At 38.5% G+C, this 16874-nt stretch overlaps 1 protein-coding gene across 5 annotated transcripts in view; it reads left to right on the forward strand.

The window, feature by feature from the left end:
* The window catches only part of NDUFB5 (NADH dehydrogenase (ubiquinone) 1 beta subcomplex, 5, 16kDa), an 18148-nt gene extending 1785 nt beyond the window's left edge, over positions 1-16363 (forward strand). Inside the window, exons 2-6 of one of the 5 annotated variants that reach the window (XM_011980385.1) lie at positions 8309-8397; positions 9321-9387; positions 10316-10377; positions 11771-11877; positions 15779-16363. In XM_011980385.1, the coding sequence (XP_011835775.1) occupies positions 8309-8397; positions 9321-9387; positions 10316-10377; positions 11771-11877; positions 15779-15899 (446 nt within the window). In that variant the 3' untranslated portion in view covers positions 15900-16363. Of the gene's footprint in view, positions 1-1192; positions 1248-8308; positions 8398-9320; positions 9388-10315; positions 10378-11770; positions 11878-15778 lie in introns of all 5 variants that reach the window. The other 4 variants (XM_011980387.1, XM_011980386.1, XM_011980389.1 and 1 more) reach the window with 4 other exon arrangements.
* Positions 16364-16874: the final 511 nt, after the last annotated feature.

Raw genomic sequence — 16874 nt, forward strand, 5'->3', positions numbered from 1 at the left:
GTGATCCACCCACCTCGGCCTCCCAAAGTGCTGAGATTACAGGCATGAGCCACCGCACCTGACCTCAAGCATCATTTTAAGGGTTTAAAGTATTAATTTATTTAATCCTCCTCATTAAATATATACTGTGAGCTATTTGCCCTGTGCAATAGAAACAGGTAAAGAGGAAGTGAAACTTTAAAGTCAAAAAGTTGTCTCCAGCCTCAAAATATCTTGTTCTGTTTTTACCCTTATTCTCCCAATTTAATTTGAATTATGCCACTCCACAGGATGGGGCAATATACATAGGGATTTGCTCGAAACATGATGCAAAGAACCAGTGGTATTTAACAGATTTCCAGCAGGAATTTGAACTTGTTACAAAATTACATATGCTAACATTCCTTGATGAAAATCCCTTTTAAGTCTTTTCTGATTACAAATATCCTCATATAGCCAAATACAAATACTTCAAATACTCGCCCTGGTAGTACTCAATCAAATCTAGCTGGAGATAAACTGCAGCAAAATTTCACCCCCAGTTTCTCTTTCTACATTATTGCCCTTTCTTGGGATTCTCAAAGAATCATTACCGTGTTCTGCGCCCTTTCCAGTCAGAGCAGGAAAGGATCTAATAGCTATCTTTACTAAAGGTTACTATGTTTTCTGCTGTGTACCTGCTTTCAAAGGTATTTTGCAACTGTCACTGTGATATGAAAGGTTTTAATCTCTTATATGGTTGTTTGTATCTGTCCCTACAAGAATGTAAGCTCTAGTGTAGTAGACAACCTGTCTTGTCTTGTTTTCTCTGGAGATAGACTGCCTATCTTCAAATTCTGGCTCTAGAATTTAGAAGCCATGTCTGTGATCATCACATCTTGGAAGCTAAAGTGGAAGACACCTAATTGCTCATAACCTGCGTTTCCTCCTCTTTAAAAAAGATGAGAATTTTAACCTGCCTCAAAAGGTAGTTGTGAAGAGTGAGTGGAAAAAATCAACAGTGCCTGGCAGCAGTAACCTTTAAGAAAATTGTGCTAAAGTACACATAACATTTACCATTTTAACCATTTTTAAGTGCACCGTTCAGTGGTATTAAATACATTCCTAATGCTATGCAACCATCACCATCATCCGACTCCATAACTTTTTTCATATGGTAAAACTAAAACTCCGTATCCGTTAAACAATAACTCTCCATTCCCCTTCCACGTAGACCCTGGTAACCACCATTCTGCTGTCTTTATGATTTTGACTACTCTATTTCTCATGTAAGTAGAATCATAAAATATTTGTCTGTCACTTAGCATAATATCCCAAGGCATATTTATGTTGTAGCATATGTCAGAATTTCCTTCTTTTTAAAGCTGAATTGTCCATTGTCCATTGTATGTATTTACCCCATTTTGCTTATCCATCATCTGTCTGTTGGGTTGCTTCAGGTTTTTTTTGTGTTTGTTTGAGACAGAGTCTTGCTGTGTCTTCCAGGCTAGAGTGCAGTGGCACGATCTTGGCTCACCGCAACCCCTGGCTTCCAGTGTTCTCGTATCAAACTGAGGGTCAGACTGCTATTTCTTGCTGCCCAATAATGAGATGCAGATGAACTGGGGAGGAAGAGAGGGTTTTTTTTTTTTTTTTTTTTTTTTTTGAGACACAGTCTCATTCTGTTGCCCAGGCTGGAGTGCAGTGGTACGATCTTGGCTCACTGCAACCTTCGCCTCCTGGGTTCCAGGGATTCTCCTGCCTCAGCCTCCCAAATAGCTGGGATTACAGGTGCATGCCACACCACGCCCGGCTGATTTTTGTATTTTTAGTAGAGATGGGGTTTCACCATGTTGGCCAGGCTGGTCTTGAACTCCTGACCTCAGGTGATCCGCCCGCCTTGGCCTCCCAAAGTGCTGGGATTATAGACATGAGCCACCACGCCTGGCCAGAGAGAGTTTTTATTCCTGTAACCGGTTACAGGGAGAAGTCCTGGAAATTATCGCCAGACCAACTTAAAATTACGGTTTTCCAGAGCCCGTAGACCTTTTAAGCTGTATGTCTACATGTAAGTGTGCACTCATCTAAAGACATAAGTGACTAACTTTTTAAAATCTATAATTAAGGTCTGAGTCCTGAAGACCTTCCTCTGGAGCCTTAGTAAATTTACTTAATTTAAATGGGTCCCGGTGCTGGGGTGATTACCCTTATCTTGTCTCCTGCTAAATCATGGAGGTTTGGGAAGTTCCTTCAGACCCCCAGTAAACTTGTTTGTGGAGGCCTGGGGAGTTTCTTCATACCCACAATAAAACGTGTTTAATCCTAAATGGGTTCTGTTAAGAATTCCTTCGAACTCCTGTCCTCAAGTGATCCACCTGCCTTGGCCTCTTAAAAATGTTGGGATTACAGCTGTGAGCCTACACCCAAGCACTTGCAGATTTTAATTACTGTAAAGCTTCACTTAACATCATTGGCTTTTGAAACTGCAACCCTCAGAACCTATAATAAAGATGGAAATGATGTTGTTTAAGGACCTGCTGTATGTGGTTTCACTTAAAGTCACAGTTTCCAAGAACTTATCAGTGACATTGAGTGTGACTTGTTTTGTGAATAATGTTTCTGTGAACATGGATGTACAAATATCTCTTCTGAGACCCTGCTTTCAATTCTTGTGGGTGTATCTGCAGAAGTGTAATTGCTGGGTCATGTGTGTCATGGGTGTCACTGGCTGGGACTGGCATTGTGGGTGGTAAAAGAATTTACCAAGACAGTCATAGGTAAAGAGGACAGATTTGTTAGAGAAAATACAAAGATAAAGTTGCAAGGGAACAGTGGGCAGCACAGCAGAGAAGGGGCTATCTGCAGAATCAGGGGCTACAGGGAAGTTTTATAGGGTCATACTGACGGGACTATGAGCAGAGAACGTGTGCAGATAAGGTCACTCTGCTGGGGCTATGTGTTGAATGAGGTATTTGGGAACAGGATGTTGTGCCCGTGGGTCGCCTGTGATTAGCCGTGTCTCAGCAGAATTGCTTTCCTCCTCCTGGGGCCCCTTACTTGTTGCTTATGTATCTTACTAGGATTCCACAATATGGTAATTCTGTTTTTAATTTTTTGAGGAACCCTCATGCTATTTTCCATTGCAGCAATACCATTTTACATTCCTTTGTTTACCAACAGTGTGCAAAGATTCCAATTCCTCCATATTCTGACACTTGTTATTTTCTGGTTTTTTGAAAGTAGCCATTCTGATGGGTATGTGATGATATCATTGTAGTTTTGATTTGCATTTCCCTAATTAGTTTGATTCTTGGCCATTTGTATATATATCTTCTTTAGAGAAATTTCTATTCAAATCCTTTGCTTATTATTTATTTTATTATTTTTTATCTTGAGTATGAGGTCTCCCTAATGTTGCCCATGCCGAACTTGAACTCCTCGACTCAAGCAATCCTGCTTCAGCCTCTCAAGTAGCTGGGACTACAGGTACATGCCACTCTGCCAAGCTATTTGCCTGTTTTATTTTTTTGTTTATTTTTGGCAGGATCTTGCTCTGTCACCCCGGCCGAAGTGCAGTGGCGCAGTCATAGCTCACTGTAGCCTCAACCTCCTAGACTCAGGTGATCTTCCTGCCTCAGCCTCCTGTGTAGCTGGGATGACAGGTACACACCACCACACCCGGCTAATTTTTTAAGTTTTTTGTAGAGATGAGATCTGGCTATGTTGACCAGGCTAGTTTCAAACTCCTGGGCTCAAGAAATTCCCCACCTCGGCCTCCCAAAGTGCTGGGATTACAGGCATGAGCCACCATGCCCAGCCTATTTTTAAATTGGATTATTTGGTTTTTTATTGTTGTTGTTGAGTTTTCTATGTGTTCTGATATCAATCCCTTATCAGATATATGATTTGCATATATTTTCTCCCGTTCTGTGGGTTGCCTTTTTACTCTGCTGATAGTGTCCTTTCAGACACAAAATTTTTAAATTTTCATGAAGTCCAGTTTGTCTGATTTTTCTTTTTTTGTCTGTGCCTTTGAAGTCCTGGCATTAGCCTTCTACAAATTCCTATAGCCTCATCTTTCCTAAAAGTCTAGTGCTGTCATGTTCTCCATCACCCTCTGTAAACCTTTCTCAGAAAATTAGCAGATAAAGCTATTCTATTTAATTAAATTATTTATTAAACATCAGAGATTGTGTAATTCCAGAAATGAGCTAATTTCTCCCCTCAGCTGCAGGTAAATTTAATTTATAATTGAAGACTGATATGCACAACTTATGGTTTTTAAAAGTGTGAAGAATATTAATATGAATATATAAACAAGAGTGCTGTGGAGTTAATCCAGACATGGAATAGATGGGGCATTTTAACCGAATTAAAGGGATAGTTTTAATTGGTGGAACTGGCAGAAAAGTAAAGGTTAAGTTTTTTTTATTAGATATATGACTCTTGGGGTAGGTAGGTGTTGGGAGAAAAGGCAAATAAAGGAAAGTTGGGACCAAATTGGGGGAGGGGAGGGACTGACTACAAAGCCAAAGTATCTTCATTTGATTTTGTAGGCAACAGAGTGTTATAGCAGAAGAACAGTATCAGGAGTGTGTTTTAGGAAGATGCTTCTGAATATTGGATGGCTTATAGGGTATGTTGATTACCTAGGCCAGTAAGGTAAAGAAGGCATGGAATGAAATGGAGAGTTTAAATCTTAGAATCAAGAGGCCTTGGCAAATGATGAATGAAGGATAGATGCACGGAAGATGATTGAGATTTTTATCCAAGGTAATTGAGATGGTGGTGCCCTTTACTGGGAATGACGGAAAGAAAATGACCAATTTTTATTGTTGTCGTCTTTTTATTTTTTTATTTTTTTGAGACAGAGTCTCACTCTGTCACCCAGGCTGGAGCGTAGTGGCACAGTCTTGCTTCACCACAACCTCCACCTCCCAGGTTCAAGCGATTCTCTTGCGTCAGCCTCCCAAGTAGCTGGGATTACAGGCCTGGCTAATTTTTTGTATTTTTAGTAGAGACGGGGTTTCATCGTGTTAGCCGGGTTGGACTCCATCTCCTGACCTCGTGATCTGCCTGCCTCAACCCCCCAAAGTGCTGGGATTACAGGCATGAGCCACCGCACCCGGCCAAAAACCACAATTACTTTCAATTGCAAAAACTGCAATTACTTTTGCACCAACCTAATATTAAGCTGAACTTATGGTTTTTAAAAGTGTGAAGAATATTAATATGAATATATAAACAAGAGTGCTGTGGAGTTAATCCAGACATGGAATAGATGGGGCATTTTAACCGAATTAAAGGGATAGTTTTAATTGGTGGAACTGGCAGAAAAGTAAAGGTTAAGTTTTTTTTATTAGATATATGACTCTTGGGGTAGGTAGGTGTTGGGAGAAAAGGCAAATAAAGGAAAGTTGGGACCAAATTGGGGGAGGGGAGGGACTGACTACAAAGCCAAAGTATCTTCATTTGATTTTGTAGGCAACAGAGTGTTATAGCAGAAGAACAGTATCAGGAGTGTGTTTTAGGAAGATGCTTCTGAATATTGGATGGCTTATAGGGTATGTTGATTACCTAGGCCAGTAAGGTAAAGAAGGCATGGAATGAAATGGAGAGTTTAAATCTTAGAATCAAGAGGCCTTGGCAAATGATGAATGAAGGATAGATGCACGGAAGATGATTGAGATTTTTATCCAAGGTAATTGAGATGGTGGTGCCCTTTACTGGGAATGACGGAAAGAAAATGACCAATTTTTATTGTTGTCGTCTTTTTATTTTTTTATTTTTTTGAGACAGAGTCTCACTCTGTCACCCAGGCTGGTGTGCAGTGGGACGATCTCAGCTCACTGCAACCTCCGCCTCCCAGGTTCAAGCGATTCTCTTGCGTCAGCCTCCCAAGTAGCTGGGACTACAGGTGTGCGCCACCATGCCTGGCTAATTTTTGTATTTTTAGTAGAGACAGGGTTTCACCATGTTGGCCAGGCTGGTCTTGAACTCCTGACCTCAGGTGATCCACCTGCCTCAACCCCCCAAAGTGCTGGGATTACAGGCATGAGCCACCGCACCCGGCCAAAAACCACAATTACTTTCAATTGCAAAAACTGCAATTACTTTTGCACCAACCTAATATTAAGCTGAAAATAGATTGTCCCTCTAAGAGAGTATGCTCTTGAATGAACACATTTCTGCAGGTGTAGTCAGGGGATAAGGGACAGGGAAGATCATCCTGTTTTGACCCTGTACTTCTAGTGTATCAGATTAATATTGAATTGGCCTTTTGCTTTTTTGTGAGCAACTAAATTTCTGGGAGTTCCAGGTGGAAACCCACTTACCTTATTACATTGAATCCTTTTGGTTTCAGCGTTTTGTAATGTGTGTAAAGACTCTTTTGGGACCCTGTTTCATCAGTGTCTTAGCCACTGATGATGTAGCAGTAGCTTTGTGTTTCTAAGTAGTTGTGTTTCTAAGTAGTTCTTTGTGTTGTAGCAGTAGCTTTGTGTTTCTAAGACTTGACAAGTCAGGAATGCTGTATCCACCTCATCTAAGCCATTCATAAAAACCTTGATGCTGCAGGACTTTTGAGAGATCCCTTTGCCAGGTTACTGCAATAATTAATCAGTACCTTTTGGTTACAGTCAATCAAGTACCCATTACAAATTTCTCTAACTTGCTCTTTCTCTCAGCTTATAATGTCTCCTCTTCCTAACCCCCACATCTTGTCCAAATAGGAACTTTTCTTCTGGGCCACTGTATCCTATTTCTTTCCCTTGTTACCGTTACAGATTTGTAATTATTTGTGTATTGTGTATTTCTCCCAGTAAGATATATATCCCTCTTAGACCGTATATAGGTCTAGCATAGGATCTGCACATAGTATGCAATTAAATATGTATTGAATTAATGAGTACTTTGTACTGTCATCCAACCCTTTTTCTTCATCTAGTCCGCAAAAAAATTCTATTATGTATCTTTCAGATGATTTGCTGAAGTCCATACTTACTTTGTCAAATTCTCTTAATCTTGTTCTTTAAAAAGCCTTAGTAGTATGAATTATATATAGTAAATTCATGCCAGTTTCTAATTTCTCTTGTGATTCTACCTCCCAAACTCACTGCAGGCTGCTTTCAGGTGTTAACCAAAGTTAAGAAGATAGTTCCTGCTTTCAAGATATTTATACTTAAAAGTGGCAGCAGTGAACACAAATATACACATCACAGTAATGTATACTAATTCAAAAGTAGGAAAGATCTCGTATGGTTGGGAAGAATGTTGGCATCTTGGAAGATAAGATGTTATCTGGGCCTAATACAGATTTTAGGAGAGGGGACACCTTTCTAGACATTAAACATGAACAAAAGATTCAGATCTTTCTGAGATCTATTATGACTGAAATTCCTTCAATGGGAAATTAAAGTTTTTTATTCCACAGTGACTCACATGCAAAATATCCTTGAGAGTAGTTACACAGTGAAAACATAGGAACTTTCAGTTTCTAAGTAACAGCTAGATCCTTTCCTGTTCCCAGTGCAAAGGGCTTGGAATGCCTGTAGTGATCCTTCCAGACCTTCAAGAGGAAGAATGTAAAAAGAGGATCCAGAAGTGAAATTTTGCCTCAATTTACTTCCAGCAAGGCTTGATTAAATTCTGTCAGGGGGGAGACTTGAAGAGGATATTCTTAATCAGCAATGGTTTACCATGTGATTTTATCAAGATATTTTAGAGTGTGTAGTTTGATAACAAGTTCTAATTTCTGCTGGTGATTTGTTGAATAAATACTGCTGGTCCTTTCCATCTATTTTGCAGCATAATAGTACATATAATACAGATAATGTGTCATGTGAAATGTCATAATGGAATAATTTACATTAAATGTATTTCTTTTGCAGCATTAGCAAGTATTTGTTGCAGAGGAGACACAGATAAACAGCTCATTAAGTAGCTAACCTCTCTGCCTGCTATTGAAACAAATTAAAATGATTATTTAGATACTTCTTTAACTTTGAATTAAAATGAGGAAAGTTATGCTTTAGAACAGTAGATCCATCTTTGTTTAAAGATATCCTATCTGACCTGGCCTTGTTACTCAAATAAGACATTTTAAAATCTTATATTAAACATCTAAAAATGTATATTTTCTTTTTGTTTCATGTCAGATGAGTAATGTGCCTACCTCATAACAAGGTTTGAGGGAGGCATATCTCACACATGAATGTGAAAACCCAGTCACCCTGCTTATGATCTGCAGAAGGATCCTTGTATTTTTTTCTTTATAATCTGATTTTAACTCAGAATATAACAGTATGCCCATATGAACCTTGTATAAAACAGGGTAATTCAATATTTCCAGCTCCTGTTCGACACAGTGGAGGCCATGGGAAAAGACTATTTGTCATCAAACCTTCTAAATTCTATGACAGCCGGTTTTTGAAGTTATTGGTAAGTTTAAATTTTTTGTTGAATTAGAGTCTCTGCATGTAATGGAAAAAATTTTTGCCTCTTTAGAAAACATCTTTCATTTTATGAAATATTTTATTTTGTAAATTTATATTTCTTTCTGTAGAAGAGACTGAGATTGTAAAGTCTGATTTGTTACTGAATTTCTCTTTAAATTAGTGAAGCTTTCCTTCTTCACAAAAGGATTTACACTAAATGGAGGTAAAACGTGAACCATTCCTTTCTTCTGAAGATTATGGCGTTTCGAAATAGAATCTGTGTTCCTATAACTAAAATATTCTTTAAATGACCAAAGAACTTGTTGAAAGACTTTTTTAAATAAAGGAGCTACATTATTTTGGGATATGGTTTTATATTTATATGTTGCTCAAGAACACTGATTTCAGAGGTAACAGGGATCTATAGTGCCATCTTAATTTAGCAATAATATGATTACATTGCTTATTTAGAATGCTGACTGTATTTCTGTCTCAAGGCTCAATAGGAACAAAGTAGAGGCTTAGAAAATGGGAGATTGTCTGAACCATCTGCCACTGTAGATAAAGCTCTGAATCATCATTTGAGTACTGACCTTAAAACTTTCTCTTGCCCTTCCATTGTGTTTAATGACCTTTTTCATCTCCTTGGTTGAGCCCTTACTTTTCTTGTTATGACCAGCTCAAATCCTGTTTAGTGATAGAAATCACCCTGATGTTTTTACACTTTTGTTCTTAATGTGTTGTTTTCTTTCATGACATTGCTTTACCAAAAAGTAAAATCACAGAAATTAATAATTTGGTACTGTATGCCCAATTTGGCAAGTTTATTTTATAAGAAATATGAGGAAATCATATCATGAGGATGATTTGTGTGTGGGGAGAGTTACAAAACGGTCATGAGAAACATTTTTTTATTTTTTATCTTAGAGATTCTACGTTGCATTGACTGGGATTCCAGTAGTAATTATCATAACTCTGGTGAATGTATTCATTGGTAAGTCACTTCCATCCCCTGCCAGCACCACCAGATTGGAAAAATTTTTAAACATATGTACATCAGTATAAAAAAGAAATTACGGATATTGTAATGAAAAGCTCTTTAAGCATAAGCATGGCAGTTTATCTTAAAATAACCAAATCTCAACCTGAACTAAGAATTTTTTAATCCATCCTAGAACATATAAAACTATAATCCTCGGCCGGGCGCAGTGCCTCATGCCTGTAATCCCAGCACTTTGGGAGGCCGAGGCAGGCGAATCATGAGGTTAGGGGTTCAAGAGACCAGCCTGGCCAACATAGTGAAACCCCGTCTCTACTAAAAATACAAAAAATGAGCCGGGCGTGGTGGTGGGCGCCTGTAATGCCAGCTACTCGGGAGGCTGAGGCAGGAGAATGACTTGAACCCGAGAGGTGGAGATTGCAGTGAACTGAGATCGTGCCATCGCACTCCAACCTGGGCGACAGAACGAGACTCCATCTCAAAAAAAAAACAAAACTATAGTCCTCTAACAAAGAATGAAAATGTCAATGACAATAAACGTTAGATTTTCATGGGAAATTTTGTTCAAAGTACTTCTAACATCTTGAATCCTAAAATGTTTCGTATCATAGGTATAGGGAAGACCAGAAGGAATAATATGTCTTTTATTATATCTTGTTACAGTATATAAAAACAAAATGAGAAACTCATGGAATACCTATAAATAATGCCTTACACAGAGAGATGTCTAAAAATGTCTAACAAATGAATTGATTTTCAACCAGATTAAAGTGAATTAAAGATATTAGATATCTTCATTGGTACAAAGTTTTTAAAGGATCCTTGAAAACCACAAGAAGTTGGTTTTATTACTTTAATGGTGAAGAATTAATTTTTTAAACTCCTCATGCTGAAGTTGAACATAACCATTTTTTCTTATTAGGTGAAGCTGAACTAGCAGAAATTCCAGAAGGCTATATCCCAGAACACTGGGAATATTATAAGGTTTGTATAGCACATTGACAATTACATACTGTTACGTGCCTTGTCAATGCACTAGTTAATATCTTAATTCAGCAATTATGATATAGTCAGGTGTTTTGTTTTGTTTTGCTTTGTTTTGTTGAGACAGCATCTCTCTCTGTCGCCAAGGCTGGAATGCAGTGGCACGATTTCGGCTCACTGCAATCTCTGCCTCCCGCGTTCAGGCAATTGTCATCCCTCAGCCTCCCATGTCGCTGAGATCACAGGTGTCTGCTGTGTGATCCTGGCTAATTTTGGTATTTTTAGTAGAGACAGGATTTCACCTTGTTGGCCAGGCTTTTCTCGAACTCCTGGCCTCAAGTGATCCGCCCACCTCAGCCTCCCAAAGTACTGGGATTAAAGGTGTGAGCCACTGTGCCCAGCCATGATAGAGTTTTATATTTCATTTTTTATATCAAGTAGATACATTTTTTGCATACTTTTTATAAACAAGTTTTGATACTTAATTTTTTAAAAATCATTTTAAGCTTTACAATTTTTTAAAGAATGATTGCAGTGTGTTCTCAGCCTAACAGACTAACATAATTTATCCTAAGTTCAATGCCTTAGGAAAGATTTCACCAATGGTAATGCTAGCTGTCATTTATTGAGCACCTACTGTGTAACGGGTACTGTGCTGAGTGTTTTACAAACATTTATTATTTCATCCCATGTAAAATGTACTATTATTATTCCCTCTTTGGAGATGAAGAAACTGAGGCTAAAAGAGTTCAGTGACCTGTCTAGATAGGGTCACTATTTCAACCCAGGCAACTTTGACTCCAGAGCCTGCACTGTTGGTCATTACGCCATACTGCCACTGCTACCAAAACCCAAAATTAATTTTGTTATTTGTTTACAAGTGTTATCATGAGCCTTGAATAGAGTATGTCCCATCATGTTTTATTATCTGAATGAATTATATTTTAAATATAAATCTTAAACCGTTAAATCTTAAGGCAGGCCTTAGAATTAGTTCGTTTATGCTAACTGGTGCAAAGAGCTCCATTTTTGAATTACCAAAACCTGGGTTTGGCTTCTGAATCTGCCACCTAAGATGCTCAGCATAGTGTAATGGAAAAGAGCACATAGCTTTGGAGTCAGACCTGGTTTGAGTCCAGGTGCTGCCATTTATTAGCTACGTAACTTTGTACAATTCACTTATCTTTAAAATGTGGACAAAAATAGTATCCACCTAATCTGTTAAAATTATTTTTTATATATATATATAAATCATACTAGATATAAATCAAGTAACATCATACTAGATGTTATTGGTTTATCTAACTGAAATGATCATTTTAAAGAATAGTCAACTAGAAAAGCAAAATATTATTCAGAAATGGACTAATATTAAACAAATTTTCTCTTGTAGCATCCCATATCGAGATGGATTGCCCGTAATTTCTATGACAGTCCTGAAAAGATTTATGAAAAATCAATGGCCGTCCTTCAGATTGAAGCTGAAAAGGCTGAATTACGGTAGGAAAAAAGAGGGGGTAGGTGGGAAAGAAAATCTTCCTAGGGTTGCCAACCACCAGAAAAAAAAATTAATAAAACTATTACTATTTCAGCACTATAGAATGTTTTATGTAAAAGGATAAATTTATATCCAGATGCAGTGGCTTACACCTGTAATCCCAGCACTATGGGAGGCTACAGAAATTAGCTGGGCATGGTGGTATGTGCCTGTAATCCCAGGTACTCAGGAAGCTGAGGCAGAAGAATCACTTCAACCTGGGAGGTGGAGGTTGCAGTGAGCCAAGACCACGCCAATGCACTGCAGCCTGGGTGACAGTGCGAGACTCTGTCTCAAAAAAAAAGGCGGGGGGTAAAGATAGAATTCGCTTGTTTGGAGTGAAAATTATAAACTGGTGACAAGGAGACTATTAGGAGATATGTGTCAGATTAAAAGGAGTTCTTTTTAAAATTTAAAAATTTTTTTTTAGAGTTGAAGTCTTGCTCTGTTGCCCCAGCTGGGCAGCAAATGGATGGATATATCCATCCAATGAAATGTATAATGTGGCCATTAAAAAGAAAGGGATATATGCTGTTATGGAAAGCTATGTGGATTTTCTTTCTTATATATTATATTTTATATACATATTAAAAAACTAGACATATATATTTTTTCCCTTCTCTTATGCTGCTGAGTGCCTGTATTATTTTAACCAGTCCCCTATTGCTGATACTTGGGTTCTTTCCAAGTTTTTTGGTATTATACATACTGCTGTGTTTAATTTTCTCCCATATTGTTTGCATATTTATATAACGTATCTGGAAAATAAATTTCTGGAAGTGGCATTGATAAGCCAAATAGCACATGCTTTTAAACTTTGGGTACATATTGCCAAACTCTTCTCCAAAAAGTTGCACCAGTTGTTTCTTCATCAGTTTCCATGTTTCAGTTTTCCATGTTTCTCTGTAATGGAATTTATCAAAGTGAAACATTTTGCTGATACGGTAATTGAAAAATGTTGCCTCATCATTTCAATTTTATATTTCTTTGTAAAGTTGAGTAGTTTTTTCATATATCTGTTAGTTGTGTGTATTTCTTTTCTTTCTTTTTTTTTTTTCCTGAGACAAAGTCTTGCTCTGTTGGCCAGGCTGGAGTACAGTGGCATGATCTTGACTCACTGCAGCCTTGGTCTCCTAGGTACAAGCCATCCTCCCACCCAAGCGTCCCTAGTAGCCAAGATTACAGGTGTATGACACCATGACCAGTTTATTTTTGTTTTTTGTAGAGACATGATTTCACCATGTTGCCCAGGCTGGTCTCAAACACCTGGGCTCAAGCAATCTACCCTCCGGGGCCTCCCAAAATGCTGAGATTACAGGCATGAGCCACTGCACCTGGCCGTGTGTATTTGTTGTCTTTTGGCAGTGTAGAAATTTTTGCAACACAGAAGTGTTTTTATATTTTCAGACAAATTTGTAATAGTAACTAAGAGCATTTTCTTTTTTTCCTTTTATTTTTTGAGACAGTTTTGCTCTGTCTCCCAAACTGGAGTGCAATGGCGTGGTCTTGGCTCACTGCAACCTCTGCCTCCCGGGTGCAAGCGATTCTTCTGCCTCAGCCTCCCAAGTAGTTGGGATTACAGGCGCCCAACCCCGCGCCCAGCTAATTTTTGTATTTTTAGTAGAGACAGGGTTCTGCCATGTTGGCCAGGCTGGTCTTGAACTCCTGGCCTCAAGTGATCTGCCTGCCTCAGCCTCCCAAAGTGCTGGGATTACAGACGTGAGCCACTGTACCTGGCCGCTAATAAAATTTTTAATACATTTTGTATCAGTGTTTTAATTACTTTCTATGTATTTACTCATTTAATTATTGTCAGGTTTGCCAGTCTTTGGCTTTTGGGATTTTGTATCATACAGAGATCTCTGATGATAATTAAATCAGTAAATATATAAATCCAAAATTTTTTTTTTAATATTCACTTGTGCTTTCCTTTTGTTTTTTTGAGACAGGATCTCGTTCTGTTGCCTGGGCTGGAGTGCAGTGTTGCAGTCATGGGTCACTGCAGCACCGACCTCCTGGGTTTAAGCAATCCTCCAGCCTCAGCCTGCTGAATAGCTGGGACCACAGGTGCTGGCCACCATGCCCAACTAATTGTTTGGGGGTTTTGTTTGTTTGTTTGTTTTGGTAGAGATGGGATCTTGCTCTGTTGCCCAGGTTGATCTCGAACTCCTGGGCTCAAACTATCTTCCTGCCTTGGCCTCCCAAAGTGCTGGGATTACAGGCATGAGTCAACTTGCCCAGCCTGTTTTTGGCTTTTGTGTTTTTTTTTTTTTTTTGACATGGGGACTTGCTGTGTTGCCCAGGACGGACTCGAGCTCCTGAGCTCAAGTGACCCTCCCACCTCAGCCTCCCGAGTAGCTAGGACTACAGACATGTGCCACTGCTCCCAGCTTACTATTTTTTAATGAAATAGGAAAGTGCTACACATGCTTATTTTATACCTTGCTTTTTAAAAACATAACAGTATATGTAGTATCTCCTCCCATGTTACTACATACAGATTCTCCTTATTCTTTTTAGCAGGTATATAGTAGTTCATTATGTGGATGAATCATAATTTAACCAGTTAGTCTCATGTTGATAAATATTTTAATTACTCATGGTTTGGATAGTTATACTCTAAAGAGTAGACCAGAAAGAGGATGTTATTTAATCCTTCAAAAAATGATACCTGCTAAATACACCATCACAAAGGCATACAATCTCCCATAGGGTTAGTGAGCTGGTTGAGGTTAATAAAGTGACTTATTTAACTGTGATAAATTTTTAGTCCTATGAAAAAATATGTATTCTGTAAAAACAGAAAGTAGAAGGTTTGATGGAGAAGGCACTGCTTCAGGAATGTGTGATTGTGCAAAGACTTAGATATTGAAGCGGGAAAGCACCTGTATAAAATACGAGAGTATTCAGTTTGTGAAGAACAAGAACAAGTAAGTAGATGTTAGAGTTGGAGAATGTTTTTCTTGATCTTAATTTTTCTTGCTTTCTATTTATGTTTGTATAAATATTGACTGAGTGTCTGATGTTGACCGGGCCTGGTATAATGCTGGCAAATAAAAAACCAGTTCTACTCTTAGAAAGCTTTCTGTCCTAATGGCGATGGGCAGACACAAGATGTGAAACTCCAAGAAAGTTTATTCATATGTTAATTCCTAGCACAGCATATGACCATAATAGTAGACATTCTATAAATGACTCTCCTAGCATCTAAAAGGTGAGAAGATAGGAAAAGCACTGTAACAATTCAGATGAAAGTGATCTGTGCAGGCACAGTGAAGGAGAGAATTCGGTATCAATTCGAGTAATGTTTTGGTGTTAAAAACTGTTTGGTGGACCGGGTGTGGTGGCTCATGCCTGTAATCCCAGCACTTTGGGAGGCCAAGGCAGGCAGGTCACAAGGTCAGGAGTTAGAGACCAGCCTGGCCAACATGGTGAAACCCTGTCTCTACTAAAAATACAAAAATTAGCTGGGCGTGGTGGTGGGCCCTTGTAGCCCCAGCTACTTGGGAGGCTGAGACAGGAGGATCACTTGAACCTAGGAGGTAGAATTTGCAGTGAGCTGAGACTGCGCCATAGCACTCCGGCCTGGGCAACCGAGCAAGACTCTGTCTCAAAAAAAACAAAAACAAAAACAAAAAAATTGTTTGATGGCTCCCTATATAAGCAACATAATAAAAGTCAAAAATTTAAGTCCCAACTTTTGCTTATAGATGTATACCAGATGTATGCCTACATAAAGGTCTGTGGAGGGACATTATACTTTACATAAAAGCAGACTCTAGTGATTGTCCTTTATGGAAATGGCTCATTAAATTTATAATTGGAAGTGCTGGGATCTCAGTATTGCTGTTCCATTTGTTACAGGTTGAAGGAGCTGGAAGTACGAAGATTGATGCGTATGAGAGGAGATGGACCCTGGTATTACTATGAGACAATTGATAAGGAACTTATTGATCATTCTCCAAAAGCAACTCCTGACAATTAAGCATTTTTTTTCTCCAAATACAAAGTACGTTCTCTTTGTTGGAAAATAAATTAGTAAATATATTCTGTATTTTTGCTCTCCGTGAAAAACAAACGAGCTTCTGACATTACTGTCTCTGTGTTGGTTCAGACTGAGGCTTTCGTTTAGGGAGTTTGGCTTCCAGTCCACAAAGAAGGTTTAAAATGTACTAATAAAACCTGGAGAAACAGGAATTTGTGAACTCCTATAGTTGTAGCAACTTTGAAAGGTTAGTGTTTTATTTACCTGACAAACGGAAGTTATAGAAAAGAAGTTTAATTATGTTAAGTACGAGTAATTATAGTATTTTGTACAAATGCCTGTACTGTAGATGTCTGTATTATTGAGGTGCAACTCAGGATTTTAAGTTCCATAAAGCATTGAACCAACTCTGTAATGTTAACTCCTTAATAAACAGATTTTCAATAAGCAAATTTTAAAGTTTATAATGCTTTCATGTTTCTTTTTTTTTTTGCTATGTATTGTTCTTTTTTTAAACTACACACATACACACAGACATGTACACACACACGCACACACATGCACACACACATTCTTTTCCTAGATGCAATCTCTGAGATCCCTTAGAGTCCTATTTTGTAAACACTGGGGAAGTAGTTGTACTAGGTAATATGATTCCTGCAGAGATTATAAAATGTGAGTAAAAGATAAAAATGACTGTCATTTATTAAGTATTTATTGTCTGCTAGGCACTATATTAAATAACTGCATGGTTTTTTTTGGACGGAGTCTTGCACTGTCGTCCAGGCTAGAGTGCAATGCTGCGATCTTGGCTCGCTGCAACCTCCGCCTCCTGGGTTCAAGCAGTTCTTGTCTCAGCCTCCCGAGTAGCTGGGATTACAGGCACCCACCACCACACCTGGCTAATTTTTGTATCTTTCAGTAAAGACTTTCGCTGTGTTGGCCAGGCTGGTCTTGAACTCCTGATCTCAGGTG

Source organism: Mandrillus leucophaeus, unplaced genomic scaffold (assembly GCF_000951045.1).
Source record: "Mandrillus leucophaeus isolate KB7577 unplaced genomic scaffold, Mleu.le_1.0 Scaffold211, whole genome shotgun sequence".
In the NCBI taxonomy this organism is placed as follows: Eukaryota; Metazoa; Chordata; class Mammalia; order Primates; family Cercopithecidae; genus Mandrillus; species Mandrillus leucophaeus.